General features: G+C 35.8%; 2 protein-coding genes across 3 annotated transcripts; both read right to left on the bottom strand.

The window, feature by feature from the left end:
• Positions 1–1,666: 1,666 nt before the first annotated feature.
• Positions 1,667–18,193, bottom strand: LOC120332495 (uncharacterized). Of its 2 annotated transcripts, none has more exons than XM_078118656.1 (4): positions 18,052–18,193; positions 4,264–4,457; positions 3,496–3,669; positions 1,667–2,540 (listed from the first exon to the last, which is right to left on the bottom strand). In XM_078118656.1, the coding sequence occupies exons 1-4, from the start codon at positions 18,135–18,137 to the stop codon at positions 1,714–1,716; spliced, it is 1,281 nt and encodes a 426-aa protein (XP_077974782.1). In that variant the 5' UTR covers positions 18,138–18,193; the 3' UTR covers positions 1,667–1,713. The 2 variants fall into 2 exon arrangements, with proteins under 2 accessions (XP_077974782.1, XP_039255685.2); XM_039399751.2 differs by lacking the exon at positions 18,052–18,193 and adding an exon at positions 5,397–5,767.
• Positions 13,921–17,969, bottom strand: LOC144430753 (uncharacterized). Its single transcript, XM_078118830.1, has 4 exons — positions 17,947–17,969; positions 17,405–17,562; positions 16,669–16,842; positions 13,921–15,448 (listed from the first exon to the last, which is right to left on the bottom strand). Exons 1-4 carry the CDS (start codon positions 17,967–17,969, stop codon positions 14,622–14,624), a joined length of 1,182 nt encoding a protein of 393 aa, XP_077974956.1. The 3' UTR covers positions 13,921–14,621.
• Positions 18,194–18,647: the final 454 nt, after the last annotated feature.

Here is an 18,647-nt window from a genome sequence, read left to right as displayed (position 1 = left end):
TGAAAAAAAATCTCGGTTAGAAATTGTAGAAATTTGAACAGATAGTTATTTTAAGTAAAATTACAAACAAATCATGCTATGGTAGTTTTCCTGATCGTATCGACCAAGATGGTTCTTATTTTCGTATAAAGCGCCACCATAATTCTATCATATTTAGTGGCTCTTGGCATTTGGAAGTGGTCGTCTCTTCTAATAGATGAGTTTCTTTTAGTTCTGTATGAGTGCGTGTAGTGCATCACCATAATTCTATATAGTTTCAGTAGCTTTTGGTATTATAATGGCGGCTTGTAACTTTGACCAGAAATGAGTGTTCGTAATATTGCAAAAAGTGTGTGCAATGTTAAAAAGATTCAACGAATTAACTAAAATTAAGAAGTAATGAAAAATACAAAATTAATTCAATTAATCAATTGTGTTGACTTGGTATATAAGCTGAATTCAAAGCTTGATCAAGTATGATCCATAGATGATTACATTCTGAAATGTTGCTATCTATGAGCCATGCTTGATCGGACGTTCATAAAACATGCCATTGAAATCATTCAAGAAAATATAGATCAGCTCATAATTTGAATTACACTGGGAAAAATATAAAAAAAAATGACTGGTATTTATATGTAATTGGTAATTTAAGATGAGAAATCAATGTAAACGAAATTTAGAATTAATACATTCGGTGGAATTGAAATAACTCTTTATTACGTTCTCTACATTCTACACACTTCTATAGATATAAAATAACAATCGGTAATGGTTATTATAATAAAAATGACAAAAATATAAGTTGAGCAAAATTTTGTAAAAATGAATCAACAAAACAAAACAATAATTAAGCTTCAAGTGAATAGAAACAAATTCAAATTTTTTTTAAAATTATCGCTTTTTACATTTTTTGATAATTTCCTTCAATTTTGCATTTTACCAAACTCGACTTAAGGTTATGCATATATATATATATACAAATATGAACATCAAGTCTTCTTACTGACAGAGATGTTGGTTCCTTTTTTCGTATAATGCACCACAACAATTCTATCATATTCAGTGGCTCTTGGCATTTGGAAGTGGTCGTCTTTTTTAATATATGAGTTTCTTTTAGTTCTGTATGAGTGCGTGTAGGGCATCACCATAATTCTATATAGTTTCAGTAGCTTTTGGCACTTTAGCGGTGGCCTGTAACTTCGACCAGAAATGAGTGTTCGTAATATTGCAAAAAAGTGAGTTTTAAAAATATTAAGTGAATTAATCAAAATTTACAAGTAATTAAGTTGTTAAGTTAAGTAATACAAGTAATCAACTGACGCCTGGTCATGTATGATCTATAAATGAAAACATTTTGAAATATTACTTTATCTATGAACCATGCTTGATCAGTTGTTCATAAAACATGCGACTGAAATAATAAAGTTAAAATTATAGAGAATGGATATGAACAGTCTTTGCAAGTAAAACTGCTGATTTTTTTAACAGTATTGAATAATACAGCATTAATTGAATGTAAATGAAAAGTTTAAATATTCAAAAAATATTCGTTTTCTAAGATAATTTCAGTAAATTGAGTTTGAATATAACTGGTCTACCCAAGTAAAACTGCTAAATCTTTTTACACTATCAAATTACAAAACAAATGTAATATAAGGATTCCAATATTTAATTCAGTGTTTGAGATAATTTTAGTAAATTACGATTTGCCGCGAATATGCGATGCGGATATCAGGTTAATTGTGCGCGAGTGTTCTTCAGCCAAGTATTTGACAATTCAATCCATTCCTGTTTTTCAGTTTCATTCCCATAATCTGAAGCCTTTTCACTAGCATCAATGGCTTTACTATAATAAGATTCGGCTTCTGAATATTGATGAAGATTATAATACCCTATACCGATATTATGCAGCAATACACCGTAGATTTTATATTTTGAATCGATTGACCCGAACTGTTTCTCCAAAACCTCCAGTCCATTCATATATATTTTTATACTTTTCTCCGCTTCATCTGCCAGTAAATAGTTATGTCCAATGTAAACCAAGCACCAAGCCTCTTGTATTGCTTTATTCACTGGATCAGCGTTTTCTATTGCGCGAATATCATCCAGCATTTCTGTCATGTATTCTATGCCGTAATCCACTCCTATAATTTTGGATCGACCACCGGCTTTTATCAATGGCTCAGTGGCATCATATGTCTTACGGGCACAAAGTTGAATCCCATTCATTACATCATCGGGGGATATTGTGCGAGCTCTGTAGATATCACTTGCTATTCGAAGCAATATTATAGCGCGAATGTAAGCGGAATTCGAAATCAAATCGATCGCGAGGGTTTTGAGGTCATCGGCACTGGTCACTGATGACGTCATCAAGATATTTCGTAGGTTGCCGATAGATTTTTCTGCTCTCTTCTCTCTGCCAAGTTGTATAAAACAATCGACCATCATAAGTATTGTATAGAAATCCTGATGGTTTTGTATGGTTGCCAGTTCTTCTAAGATCGAGACTGCTTCTTTATATTTAGACTTGTCGAATAATTTGGAAGATTTTTCTGAAAAATGAAAGAGTATACCTCAGATATAATCATGTGTAAACTATAAAGCACATTATACAAGATATTTCAATGCATTCGAACATAATGACCAAGTGGTCGTCCAAGGTTGTCGGCCTCGCGGGTCACACTAATATTTTTGTATTTATCGAGGGCCACAATAGTGCAATACAAAACAAACACTTTTACAGGAAACACCTGACAGGAATTATATTTTTTGGCCATTACATTAATATTAGTTAACAGGCATAACCAATCTATAGGGTAATGGATTCCTTATCCGTTGTTTAGTTTTCTATGAAGCCTATTTTGTGAGCATATAATTTTCCCCACAAAAAAATAGAAAGCCAGTTAACAATTTAGACTGCCAAGCACATTATTCAACTTCGGTAGTTGCCTCAGCTAGCCATAACACTAGTCAATTCAGTGACATTAGTGATGTAACAATATGTGAAAAGATTTTTCTTGGTATTTTTATGACGAAACAACTCCAAATGCAATTTTTTGTTTACCTTGTTGCAAATACGACGCGGACACAGATAATGAAGCGGAGGGACATATATGGCCCGCGGGCCTGGGTTTGAACCACCCTGGCCTAGTGATTTCAGTCGTGGCCACCGGGCAAGACTCCGCAATATTGGCGTCACAGATTAAGCTCTCGAGTTCAAGCCCAATGTCCATTGAGTAACTGTGAACCAAACATAATCCGTACCATATACAATAACATCTCTTTGCGTATCAGTAGCGGATTCGGATTCAAAAGTGCCGACTCCAACTTTAACAGTGATGACAAAAGTTCAGATACCTCAACCTTAGCGCTGACAAAAATATTCTGCTGACGAAAAAATTTGACTCCAACTAAAATATCATCGTAATATGTCCAAGGCACTAATTTCACTAAAAAACGACTCCAACATCCACTCATTCCAACTTCTACGGATTATAGTTTACTTACTTCGCAGCATCGAAATCTTCGGAGCATTAATTGCACTCTGTGCAGTCGTATCACCTGGAACGGCTGCAGTTTGATTTGGTTGAGGGTTGATAATTTGAGTACGAGGTGGCGGATGGTTAGGCTGAGTTGGTTCTCTAACCGTCTTCGTTTGATCATTCCACACTTTGGGATCGCCTGTGGAAATAGTATACTTTGAATAAAATGAACATTAATGGATTGGCATTGGGCTATTCCAAATTTTGCTTTTTCAAAATATTTTGTGAGCCATTTTTCATGAATTCAGTTACATTGTTTGTATCAATTTTTATTTGTTAATGGCTAAAACACACTTGTTGAATTGATCTGCTTGAGATAGAGAAAAAGATAATTGATGAGTGGATCAGAAGGCCATACTATCAGTACTGAATTTAGCGTTTTGCTGCATATATCTATTATGCCTGCGTAAATAGCTAAAGATCTCAAACAATTGGTTAAACGACAGCAACAGTATAAAACACTAAATTTAAAATAAAAAACATCCAACATTTGAACATGGTTTTAACTAGGTCTATTTTGACACAAAATTAAATGCAGAAAGCATCCTGTTAATTTTTGTTACGATAGATAGTTGAGTATAAAAGAGCAGTTTCATACCACGCGTTAACATTCGAAAACATAGATATGAAATATCAACTGGAAGGTAAATCAAGCAATATTGTATTTTTGTCCACGTTTGTTTTTGAAAAAAAGTGACAGAAACGCCATCATGCAACACACAACATAACTGACCTTTCTTTTCAATTGCTCCACTTTGAGAAGCCTTGGTATTTTTTGGTGACAAATTCAAAGCATCGACACCTTCAGCCATATTATCTGGTTGAACGTTGTCAGCTGCCTGTTGTTGTCCAACATTCTGTTGTTCAGCTGCATGTGGAATATTTATCTGTCCAATCTCCACTGCAGCAATCTCAGTTGTCCTTGTTCTGGATAAAATGCGAAGGCATATTTAAAGCATTTCACTTATCGTAACTGTCCAGTTCGACTTCAAGTATGAGACTCTGGCATTTAGACATTTTGGCAAACTACCATGTTTCCCCGAAAATAACTCCAAGCCTGAATTTTTAAAAGGTTTTAAAATAAGCCCTCCACTTAGAATAAGACCTAGTCAATAACGCGAATTTTTTTTTTACTTAGTCGATAGCAAAAAATTTCTCCTACACGTTTTAAATGATAAATCTAAAACGTATGAGAGAGGAAAACGTGGTATTTATAAGTAAATGGATATTGGTTTCTTGTTTTGTATATTTGAAAATTAAGCCCTAGTGGTATTTTTCAAATGAAAATTGAAAAAAGACCCGTCGTATTTTAGGCGAAACTAGATAAGATGCCATTTGTCCATCCTCAGTGTATCTACATTTATATATCTTACTCAATCAGATATCACCAATCCCCACATATACTATCCGAAGAAATATTCGTAAGAGTTTTTACAGTCATCAGGATTTGAATATTATATTTCGACAACGCATTGCTAGCTGAAATTCATTCAAACTGTGTATTCGAAATCTCAAATGCGTTTTAAATTTAAAGCTGAGGCGAGAGAGACATCAACCTACGTCACTATATACTCCAAAAATACTCCTATTGCGACGTTGTCTGTACAGTATTCCACTAGGAATCCGTTAATCCGGATGCCTTGGTGATACATTTGAAAACTTAGGTTATAAATTAAGTTGTCAACGTACTGTACAAATTCTCTCTGAGATTGTGGATTGCTCAATGAAATATTAGTGACGTATTAATCGTTTTTCCATTTCCCAGGAATAAATATGTAAATCTTAGTCTACCATAAAGTTATTCGTAATTCTTGAATACATTTATCACTTCCCAAACTTAGCTAAGGATTCATATAGCCAACTTACTGTTCTATGTCCCTTTGATTCTGCAGAGCGTTCAGAGCAATATTAATATGATATACATTTTGATGATGCTGTTGGTTTTGCTGGCCACCTTCAGCCATGTGTTCCGCTTATAAGGAAGGACTCCCTGGATGTTTCAGCTTTGTAAATCCGAGTGTGAATAAAACTGCTCGTCTTCAGTAAAACTGGGCGAGGCCTTACCAACGAACGAGTCCCACTGCTTTTTAACGCTTTGCACACGTTGGTATATTTAAAAGTTATGTATTTTAAACGCCCGCTGTGTAAACTTGTTAATCGCTTTCGTGTTAGTTCTTTACAATGAGCAAACAATACGAGAAAACGGATATTGTGCAATCTTCGCTCAACCGAGACAAAATTAATTCTGTCGCCACACTGCAATATTTTTATACATTCCCGATTGTACACTTTATATTTTCCTCTGGACTGAAGGAGATAACGATTCTGGTAATTTATAAAGAAATGAGAACTGTGAATATGATGTTCATGCGTTTGAAATAAATCCAGTATGACGTAATAAAGATGGGATAGCGTATATGACAAACCACGACTTTGGCTCAGTTACCATTTCATGTCGGGTATGGGATTAGTTAGTTATTGGACACGTTTAGTGGACATAACGATCGTTTTGTTGTTTTTCACACTTTTCTCTTTGATCACTGGACCAATTGCTTTGAAATTTTTAGTGGTTAAAGATGACATTTTTCTCCAGGAGGCTATTACTTTTATTTATCTCAAATATTTCTGTTAGCTCTGTGAGATTTGTTTTTGTTTGCTATGACGTCACTGAACGTTCTGCGGACGCATATACAGGCTTTTCTCTTTTTGATCACGTGCCATCGAACGTTGACGTGACGACGGATTAAGAAATGTCAAAAATCGCATGTTTTTCGAGGTTACGCTCGTGGGACAAAATTTAGGGTTGCTAGTCTTTTGCGGGTCGCATAAATTTTTTGAAAGGTAAAAACGGAACAGCGCGCAAAAACTGCAACAATTCGTGAACTCAACTCAGTCGTCCTATTGTAAAATTATTACAATGACATTTATTGTGACACTGTCTTGTGGCTGTATTACGCTTGATAGCTTTACGACGACAAGATTGGAACATTTTCTAAATGGGCATCACTAATCCTAGTTCTTTGTAATGTTCATTTTCGAAAATAATTGTTCGCACAAATATGTACTTTCAAACATCGAAGTGAATATTTTCGCATGGTTTGTGAAATTTTGATAAAGATTTTTTTTAAGAAGATACATTCTTACAATAATTAAGCAGTGAACGAATCTCTCGAATAGAATATGAATTTAATTTCCTCATTGCATTGCAATATATTCGAATATTTGGCTGTTTCCTCGGGCATAGACTTCCTTGTTTACTTCGTGACATTGGCTAATCAGCAAGATGCAAAAATAAACGTAACAATGACCCCTTTCGCATCCGCTCAGACACATTTCTCACTCAGACAGATTTTCAGGCGCGGTCGTGAACATCACCTCATTTTTGAATTATATTTGTTAGTTTTAGTTGTTTTTTCGGGAATTTAAATATAAATCAAATAAATCAATCATCACTTTGTCTTCCTAGGATCTTCAGTTTATTTACAGTAATCAAAAATTAGGTACTTTTAAAAAACACATTGTTGAATGGTATGAATTGGAATGCTAGTTTGAAACAAATACCCCATTTTACAGGCAACAAGTCGCGAAACCACTCTTAGAATAAGCACCGTAAATTTTAAAATGGTAAAGTATAGGAAGAGTTTTCCGGGGTCAAAGGTCGGGGAAAGGTCCATTCAGTGAAGCGTCCCGGGTCTGGTTATTTTACTCTGGCCGTATTTTGCCGACCACTGGGATAAGCAAACTGCCGTACCTTACTGCGAAGACGAGTCTAGCAATCCTTTCGCGTGTGATAATCGCCCACCTGATTCAAACCTACGAAAGCACGCAGAGTACAGTAATCAAGTAACCTTCGACTTTTTCGCCCCCCTCTGTATCGTTTTCGCCCACCGGGGGGGCGATATCGCCCACTTTAGGAATCACTGGTCTAGAGCATAGGTTCTCAAAGTGTTCCGTACAGAGCCCCAGGGCTCCGCGAGAGAAACCCAGGGGCTCCGCGAGCTATTAGATTACTTTTCAAAATACTGACTGATTTTGTAACTGTTCTAATAAGAAGCAATAACAGCTTTGATAAAATCTGACAACAATATAGCCTCGAAATATGGCAAAGAGGCGGAATTGAAAAATGACATTATTAATAAGCAGGAGCGCAGCCAGGATTCTTAAGAAGGAGGTGGTTCAAAATTGGAATCGGAAATTTCCACGCAACATTCTTCGCGATTAAAAAAACGGATAACGAGATTTCTGTTGCGTAAAATATTTAATCCATGACCGATGCGAGCATTTAACGTGTCTCGTCGCCATAATGTAATTGTGCTCATCGTTACTCACGTTTGATTCGAGATTACTATTAGGATTACTAAAATGGTAGAATAGTATTCTAAAATAGCATAAATTATGTGATAAACTGTCAACTATAAATAAATTGGATTCGTATTTTTGCGATCTTGGGATTTGTCAAACTTGATTTCTTCTTTCGTACTTGAGATTATTTTTAAGCAAGATATCGTCGTTTTATAAATCACAATGTCTGGGCAAAATACGAACAATTGAAATTTATTTTATTGCATTCGGCTCCGTCGGTAGTTTCAGAATAAAAAAAAGGTACATCGCGGAGCGCGCACAATTGATTGCGTGCGGCTCCGTCGGTAGTTTCATAATGGGGAAAAAGGTACATCGCGCGCACAATTGACTGTGTTTCGATTTCGCAGTTACTACGATGAGAACCTAACATAACACCAAATTTTGTGAGTCACAATGTCCATAAAAACGTTTTCAATCTGAGGTGAGTCTGATAAAACCAAACGTGTGATCTTACATTTTAAGTTTCAGTTTTAATATTTTAAAATGCCGTTTTTCAATCAAGAAATTTTAGTTGCGGATTTATCTCTTTATTAATTATTATTTTTAGCATTTCGTTACCGATGACTATAATATGGTAACATGTTTTTCACATTGAACTCATAATTCCCCACGAGAACAAAAAAGCAAATAACGTCGTCATTGTGTAACAATACATGTATATATGCCGAGGGAAATTTTTAATTTAGGGAGAATAAACACCGGCGTGAAGATGTTAAAAGGTTCAAAAACACGCCATGCTGACGAAAAAACGGCGATTGTAACAAAAATGAAATCGCGCACGTTATTAGCGGCATTTTAAGTCTTCCAAAAATGTCAAAAGGGAAAAGATTCGACCCCTAATTTATTAATATGTTTGTCAAGTGTCAAATTTACAGCTTTAGTATATATAATTTATGTTTGAATTTTAGATTTATGTATGACTTGTATTGACCCTATTAAAAAAAGGTTCAGCATTCAAATTAAGTAAAGTACTTTTAACTTGCTCAGGAATATTAATCTGAAAGCTACAATTTTAACATTTATTTTAGGGCTCTGTGAATAATAGTCAACCTTTTCAAGGGCTCCGCAACACCAAAAGTTTGAGAACCCCTGGTCTAGAGGTACGGTAAACCGTACTTCACTGCTTCGCTTGGTGTGAATATATTTGTAGACTGATCTAAAGGTACGGTAAACCGTACCGGTACTGTACTGCTTCGCTTGGTGTGAATATATTTGTAGACTGATCTGAAGGTACGGTAAACCGTACCGGTACTGTACTGCTTCGCTTGGTGTGAATATATTTGTAGACTGGTCTAAAGGTACGGTAAACCGTACCGGTGCCGGTACTGTACTGCTTCGCTTGGTGTGAATATATTTGTAGACTGTGGTCGAAATGCTTTGCTTGGTGTGAATATATTTGTAGGCTGTGGTATCTGCTGTTATAATACCGTGATAAATCGAATTAGTTGGTTTTGCAAAGAAGAAGCGTCTGGCATTACAGGCAGGAGGTGGAATAGGATGTGCGCATTTCTAATACGTCGATAATATCTTTGTCAACCAATTTGCGACCACCGTGTTTTTGTCTGTTTGATTGCTGTGATGTGGTGCTTTGTCTATAATTTGACGAGTTTTGTTCGAAATAACCGTGTTCTTAAAATATATGACGGTCAGAAATGCAATTAGAAGCCCAGATAGAGAAGTTCTGGTACCGTAACACAGCGCGGTGACACTGAACTAACTCGTAGCTGTCAAAAGCTTGAAAATCCATACAAATATAGGAGATGAAACTTGGCAGGTGGGTAGAGTTGTGTTTCTTTTAACCACCTTTGAAGGTTGAGCGTTTTTACATTTTAAGGAGGGGGAATAGGGGGGAGCGCATTTCCAATACGTCGTTAATATCTTTGTCAACCAATTTTCGGCCACCGTGTTTTTGTCTGTTTGATTGCTGTAATGTGGTGCTTTGTTCATACAGGTACTGGTAAGTCACCGCATATGATTTTTAGGGAATTGTTCTGCGTGTCCATATATTTGAGCATTGCTCTCTTGTTTGTTTTTCGGGAGCATGGACTTGATGGTGGAAGAAGCCGTAACCGACCAGAAATTAACTGAGCCACCCAGCTAGGAGTTCAGCAATCCTCTCGCACATAATTATTCCCTCGGATATTCGTTCAAATTTTATTTACGTTATTGGACACGTGTGTGGATATAACGATCGTTTCAATGTTATGTTGTGGCTCTTGTATTCTTCTCCTTCGTCATGATGAAATCGCTTTTCTCTTCGAATACTAGACTAATTGCTTTGAAGTTTTCAGGGGTTAAAGATTGATTTTTTTGCCAGAAGGCTATTACTTTTATTTATTTCAAATATTTGTACGAATTTCATAAAATCTGATATTTAATGCAAAATTTCGCTGTATAACCGTACCGTACTGCTTTGCTTACTTTCAATATAATTGTAGACTGTGATATCTGCTGTTATAATACCGTGATAAATCGACACTTTAGCACAGTATAGAGCAGTGATTCTCAAACTAGGGTTTGAGAGCCGCATGCGGCTCTCAACAACCTTTCCTGCGGCTCTTGTTAATGTTTTAAAAATTAATTACTTTCAAAGAAAAGTTTTCATTGAAAACTAATCATTGACTTGAAATTAAATGCGGAAGTCTATTGGTTAGTCGAAGGGATTCCCCGTGTTTAATTCGCGTAGCGTTGACTAACCACTGGTATAGAGTCTATCGATTAAAAATCTTTGTGCGTAAGTCGCAAGTGAAATAGTTAAAGACTAAGCCACAACCCTGTGAGATTGACCACTTCCCAGGGAACTGAAGGGCCGATCCGGACGAAATTTGGTGTGAACCCTGGAAGCGATACCAAACTGACACAAAATTTTCATAACGATCGGCAAAGGTAAGTGGGCCAAAACAGGCTTTTAGTGGCCCGGAGCTACCTGTCATTCAAGCCATTGATCAAGTCACGCTAGAGTGATTTTGGCGTTCAGAGGCCGTTAAACTACGTTCTCGGGGCGGAAAAGCGTTTGCCAGAGTATTGGAAATTTTTTCAATCCATTGCGCCTGACGCAGTGGTTCTCAAACTTTTGATCGCGCTTTAAGCAAATGAAAAAATTTTCGGCACTTATTAATTTTAGTTACAAATACATTATAACATAACAATTATCACGTTACAACCACATTTACTACAACTCCAAGGCAAATGCAATAATATTATCAGTCTAATAATGGATAGTGCGCACTCAAGTTTCACAAGCTTGACCGTTGCATTTAGTCCATATGCAACTACGAATACTGCACAAAGGGTAGTTTAACGAGAATGTAGTTTCGAAAATTTCGTAATCTGTGTGAATGGGTCTTTGCGAGAACGCACTTGCAAACAAAAGTTTAACTTCTCAAGGCACGTGTATATACATACGGCCATTGTTGCTAGCATGACCGAGATACGTCTTTATCAACAGCCTGCTTAGTTTCAGATTTCGTGGCCCTAGTATCCGTCACGTAAATATTACGCAATAGCAGTTGTACAGTGATTTCACAATTGCGAATTACACAGCTGATCTGCCGCAAGTCTCTGTTGCCAGCCTAGTATATGGTGACGACAAATTTTGCTTCAATCTAACGGTAACCTATCGATAGTTACAAATTGTGTTGTGTTCTGTATGCTGATTGTCGTATTTTTCGACTATCGTAATTTGAGAAGTTTACTGCCGGAAAATTTGAATTAAAAAAAAATAATCATGTTTTCGTGAAGTGGAGTATTTTCGTCGCGGTTAATACCTGGCAACCATAAATTCAAAGTAACAGTAGACCGGTGTTCCGCAAATACGGGGTCGCGACCCCAATTTACTTATGCTAATTTAATGGAACGATCAGTTGTTAATAAGAAATGAGGTTCGGAACATCTCAGATAACTTGTCGGTATGCCGGGAAGTGGCGATATAGAGCCAAAAATTATTGCATTCGCAATCACAACCCATGGATGGATCTCAGATGCGTGATACAGATCTTTCTGGTTGAGCTCAAGTCGTTGTAGTTTCAATTCTTTTGAACTGCCTTATTCACGATTCTACCATGATAAACCCATTATGCTCATCATAAGTAAACAACTCCATGACATGAGATAAATATGAAAACATTAACATATTTGATGATCGAAGAATAAGTTGAATGTGGAAACGGTAACACATTTAATCAAATTCTAATATCTAGCAGGATAACACTATGGCAACGTAGCGTTGTTTTTGACAAGACTTGTTCAGTCTAGGTTCGTTTACTAACTTTGAGTAATGCTGCTTTACTTCAAACTTTTTCGTCAGCGGCAAGTCAATCCCCGCCATTTTGTTTCAAACCCAACCAGTCTCAAAGTTATTTGTTCCCTGCTGACCTCGCGTTGTAAATATTAAGCATTATATTATCGATACTGCTATGCATCTACAACGTGATATTGTTAGATTATTGTTAGCAACATTCCATCCTTGCGCGATGATTCAAAAGACAACGCCATTTTGTACTTGGGAACTCATGCTCTCATACTAAACGGGCTTGTGCTATAGATAATGCGTATCTATAGGCGATATGTGTCAATTAGAGTCACTGTTCACTTAGTATAGCTAAGCCCTTGATATGATATAATGCCATACCTGATTATAATTCTGATTTATTACAGATAATTACAAAAGAAAGTTGTGAATCGATAGATATAAAAATCACGCCTAAGATCAGGGGTGTGCAACGTTTTTTGTCGGTGGGCCATATAGAAACCTTCAGATATCTAGCTGGGTAAAAATTTGGTACACGACGATTTGTAACGAATTAAATGATAAAACGAATAAATAAATTTAAATAATATTTAGTGGAGGAATCTGAGTGTTTACAAGGGCCACACTAAATAGCTTTGAGGGCCGGCTTGTGACCCACGGACCGCCTGTTGCACACCCCTGATTTATTTGAATCACACTGTTAAAAATGCAATAAAATTACCGGCATTTACATGTAACATAGACTAAGAACGGCCAATCAATTTATTCAATATATAAATTATTGAGATTCAAAGTAATGGGGAATAATTTTACAGGTTTTACGGAAAATTTACTCCAAAAATCAAAACTGAAATATGGGAAGCTAAATGCTTAAGCCTTTCCATGCATATTATACATAATACAGGATTTTAAATCTGACAATAAAACAACCTGACACATCACCTGATTCACAGCTTCACAAGAACATTGAGCACAGAGGAGCGAAATCAACGTTCACTAAGTTACAAAGGCCCGATAGTATACAACGCTAGATTATAATTCTGATGATAAATTGGGTTAGAAATGGTTGGCTTTATTCATTGCAAAAATTTTCATTTATAAATTCAGCCATACTGTAAAAAATGCAGCAAAATAACTAATATTTACATGTAATTGAGAATGAAGATAAGGGATCAACTCAAAACCAAAATTAATATTGAAAAAGCTTTTTACCACTTTCTCAACATTCTACACACTTCTATGGTTTGAAGTAGCAATATGTAATGGTTATTGAAAATGACAAAAAATATAAGTTGAGCAAAATTGTTTAAAATGAATCAACATAAAATCTAATAATTAGGCTTCAACGAAATAGAAGCAAATTCTGGTTAGTTTTGGAAATAATCCCTTTTTCAACTTTTTTGATAATTTCATTCAATTTAGCATTTTTACCAAATTCGACTTGGGGTTATACATATATACAAATATAAACATATAGTGATATTTTTCCTTCATTCGATCAAAAAATGTCAAAACAATTGAAATGTCAGTTAAACTTCAATTCAGCCGATGAAAATTGATCGTAAATAACGGAACAAAGATAAAATACAATAAAAAGAAATCAATTTGCTTAATTACAAATATATACAACACAATATCCATGAAATAAAGTTCACTTCATTCAGTATTTTTTTTCGATATTGATTCATAATCGTAAATAAACCTTGGTCAATGTCTCGCCACTCTTGGGTAAGTGGCAATGCACTATAGTGTTATCATATGTTTAACAGCTTATGAAACTTAAATTTTGAAAAGATCCAACAAATTAACCCAAATCTACAAGTAATTGCGATAACTTGTTATATAAGCTGAATGCAAAGCTTGGCCAAGTATGATCCATAGATAATTATACTTTGAAATATTGATTTATCTATGAACCATGCTTGATCAGTTGTTCATAAAACATGCGACTGAAATAATAAAGTTAAAATTATAAAGAATGGATATGACCCGGTTATGCAAGTAAAACTGCTGATTTTTTTAACAGTATTGAATAATACAGCATTGATTGAATGTAAATGAAAAGTTTAAATATTTAAAAAATATTCATTTTCTAAGATAATTTTAGTAAATTGAGTGTGATATAACTGGTCTACTGGACCCAGGGGCGTAGCCAGAAATTTTCAAAGGGAGGGGGGGAGGGGGAGGGGTTCTGAAAATTTTATTTGTCAGGTTAGATCGGAACAGCTAGCGGGTCTAAAAAGCATTTTAAGCTACGGAAAATAGATATTTATGATACAGAAAAATGATTTTATTTTTTTTACATTTAAAGAGGGGGGGGGGTCGACCCGCAAAACAACCCCCTGGTTACGCCACTGCTACTGACCATTTTTTACAGTATTAAATTACATAACAAATGTAAATTAAAAGTTTAAATATTTTATTATAGTTTGAGATAATTTCAGTAAATTACGATTTGCCGTGAATACGCGATGCGGATATCAGGTCAATTTTGCTCGAGTGTCTTTTAGATCAGTTTTTGACGATTCAATCCATTTCTTTCTCTCAGCTTCATTCTCATAATCTGAAGCCTTTTCACGAGCATCAATGGCTTTTATATAATAAGATTCTGCTTCTGAATATTTCTGCTGATTATAATAATCTGCACCGACATTATGCAGCAATCCACCGTAGATTCGATATTTTGAAGCGTTTGATCCGAACTGTTTCTCCAAAACCTCCAGTCCATTCTTGAATATTTTTATACTTTTCTCATATTCACCTGCCAGGTTATAGTTATATCCAATGTATTCACAGCACCAAGCCTCTTGTTGTGCTTTATTCACTGGATCAGCGTTTTCTATTGCGCGAATATCATCCAGCATTTCTGTCATGTATTCTATGCCGTAATCCACTCCTATAATTTTAGATCGACCACCGGCTTTTATCAATGGAATAGTGGCATTATGTATCTTACTGACACAAAGTTTAATCCAATTCATTACATCATCGGGTGATCTTGTGCGAGCCTTGTAGATATCACTTGCTATTCGAAGCAATATTATAGCGCGAATGTAAGCGGAATTCGAAATCAAATCGATCGCAAGGTCTTTGACGTCACCGGCACTGGTCACTGATGACGTCATCAAGATATTTTGTAGGTTCCCGATACATTTTTCCGCTTTTTTCTCTCTACCAAGTTGTATAAAACACTCGACCATCATAAGTATTGTATAGAAATCCTGATGGTTTTGTAGGGTTGCCAGTTCTTCGAAGATCGAGACTGCTTCTTTATATTTAGACTTGTCGAATAATTCGGAAGATTTTTCTGAAAAATAAAAAGTATACTTCAAATATAATCACGTATCGCATAAACTATAAAGCACATTATACGAGATATTTCAATGCATTCGAACATAATGACCAAGTGCAGGGTGGTCCAGGGTTGTCGGCCTCGCGGGTCACACTATTATTTTTGTATTTATCGCGGGCCACAATAGTGCAATATAAAACAAACACTTTTATAATCCAAACACATTGACCACTATATGTAATTTATCGAGGTAAAACTCACTAAAACGTGCGAAAATCTTACTATATCTACATTCGATGTAAGATTTCAGACTCATAACGGATATAGTTCCATAAGGAGTAAAGACCTTGTTAGATTGTCTGTTTAAATCAGTCAGCTCAAACTCATGTATACAAAATAACTTACAAATAACTGCAGATTGATTGATTACCGAATTTTGTAATACTGTTTACGTGTTTAGGCTGGTTGCAAATAACACCCGACAGGAATTATATTGTTTAGCCATTACAATAATATTAGTTAACAGGCATAACCAACCTATAGGGTAATGGATTCCTTATCCGTTGTTTAGTTTTCTATGAAGCCTATTTTGTGAGCATATATTCCCCACAAAAAAATAGAGAGCCAGTTAACAATTTAGACTGCCAAGCACATTATTCAACTTCGCTAGTTGCTTCAGCTAGCCATAACACTAGTCAATTCAGTGACATTAGTGATGTAACAATATGTGAAAAGATTTTTCTTGGTATTTTTATGACGAAACAACTCCAAATGCAATTTTTTGTTTACCTTGTTGCAAATACGACGCGGACACAGATAATGAAGCGGAGGAACATATGTGGCCCGCGGGCCTGGGTTTGGACTACCCTGGCCTAGTGATTTATGCCGTGGCCACCGGGCAAGACTCAGCAATATTGGCGTCACAGATTAAGCTCTCGAGTTCAAGCCCAATGTCCATCGAGTAACTGTGAACCAAACATAATCCGTACCATATACAATAACATCTCTTTGTGTATCAGTAGCGGATTCGGATTCAAAAGTGCCGACTCCAACTTTAACAGTGATGACAAAAGTTCAGATACCTCAACCTTAGGGCTGACAAAAATATTCTGCTGAGGAAAAAATTTGACTCCAACTAAAATATCATCGAATATGTCCAAGGCACTAATATCACTAGAAAACGACTCCAACTTCCATCCATTCATTCCAACTTCTACGGATTATAGTTTACTTACTTTGTAGCATCAAAATCTTCGGAGCATTAATTACACTCTGTGCAGTCGTATAACCTGGAACGGCTGCAGTTTGATTTGGTTGAGGGTTGATAATTTGAGTACGAAGTCGCGGTTGGTTAGGTTGAGTTGGTTCTGTATCCGTCTTCGTCTGAAGGTTCTGCACTCTGAGATGGCCTGAAATATTTACATACTCAGTAAAATGAGCATTAATGGATTCCCATTGGGCTATTCAGAATTTTGCCTGTTCAAAATATTTTGTGAGCCATTTTTCATGAATTCAGATACATTGTTTGTATCAATTTTTATTTGTTAATGGCTAAAACACACTTGTTGAATTGATCTGCTTGAGATAGAGAAAAAGATAATTGATGAGTGGATCAGAAGGCCATACTATCAGTACTGAATTTAGCGTTTTGCTGCATATATCTATTATGCCTGCGTAAATAGCTAAAGATCTCAAACAACTGGTTAAACGACAGCAACAGTATAAAACACTAAATTTAAAATAAAAAACATCCAACATTTGAACATGATTTTAACTAGGCCTATTTTGACACAAAATTAAATGCAGAAAGCATCCTGTTAATATTTGTAAGAATAGATAGCGAGTATAAAAGAGCAGTTTTGAAACACGAGTTAACATTCGAAAACATAGATTCAAATATCAACTGGAAGGTAAATCAAGCAATGTTGTATTTTACTATTTTTGTCCACGTTTGTTGACAACATAACTGACCTTTCTTTTCAATTGCTCCACTTTGAGAAGCCTTGGTATTTTTTGGTGACAAATTCAAAGCATCGACTCCTTCAGCGATATTATCTGGTTGAACATTGTCAGCTGCCTGTGGAATATTTATCTGTCCAATCTCCCCTGCAGCGATCTCAGTCCGTGTTCTGAATAATATACGAAGACATAGATAAGATATTTCAAACTGGCTACATTTGGTATATTTTAACCGTCCAGTTTGGCTTCAAGTATCGGTCTCTGATATTTAGTCTTTTTGATAAACTAAGCTACTATTTATAAATCCTACATCTACATTTATAGATATATCTTTCTCAATCAGATGTCGCCAATCACCACCTATGATATGCAAAAAAAAATATTCGTAACATTTTTTACAGGCATCAGTATTTGAATATGATGTTTCGACAATGAATTGTTAGCTAAAATACATTCAAATCATGTATTCGAAATCTCAAATGCGTTTTTATTGGTAAATTCCAAGCTGACACAAGAGAGACATCAAACTACTTCACCCCCTACTCCAAAAATACTCCAATCGCGACCGAACGCCCATATACAGTATTTCACTTGAATCCTTTAAGCAGTCTAGATTGTAGGTCAGTGTTAGGCTCTACTAAATAAAGTAACCAACTTACTGTACAATTTCCCTCTGGTTCTGCGCGTTATAAATATGAATGTTATAAACGGCTTGCTGTTGGTTTTGCTGTCCACCTTCTGCCATGGCGTCTGCTCACAGGAACTCCCTTTATGTTTCAGCTTTGTAAATCCAAATTGCGAAAAAACTGTTCGACTTCTATAATACAGGGCGAGGCTGTAACCAACGAACGAGTCTCACTACTTTTTAACGCTTTGCACACGTTGGTATAATTTAAAGTAATGTATGTTAGAACGCCCGGTGTGTAAACTTGTTAATCGCTTTCGTGTCAGGACTTTAGGTGAGCAAACAATACACAAAAACAAATATTGTGCAATCTTCGCTCAACCGAGACCAAATTATTTGTGTCGGCACACTGCAATATTTTGCATATTCCTGATAATACACTTCATATTTTCTTCTGAACTGAAAGATTTAACGATTCTTGTAATTTATAAAGAAATGAGAACTGTGAAAAAGATGTTATTGCGTTTGGAATCAATCCAGTATGACGTAATAAAGATGGGATAGCATATGGCAAACCACGGACTCCCGTTCGGTTACCAGTCCATGTCGGCCGGATTACCGACCACCTTG

This window comes from Styela clava, chromosome 12 (genome assembly GCF_964204865.1).
Source record: "Styela clava chromosome 12, kaStyClav1.hap1.2, whole genome shotgun sequence".
NCBI lineage: Eukaryota > Metazoa > Chordata > Ascidiacea > Stolidobranchia > Styelidae > Styela > Styela clava.
Note: the sequence above shows the minus strand (reverse complement) of the source record. Positions and strands in the feature narration are given on the sequence as shown.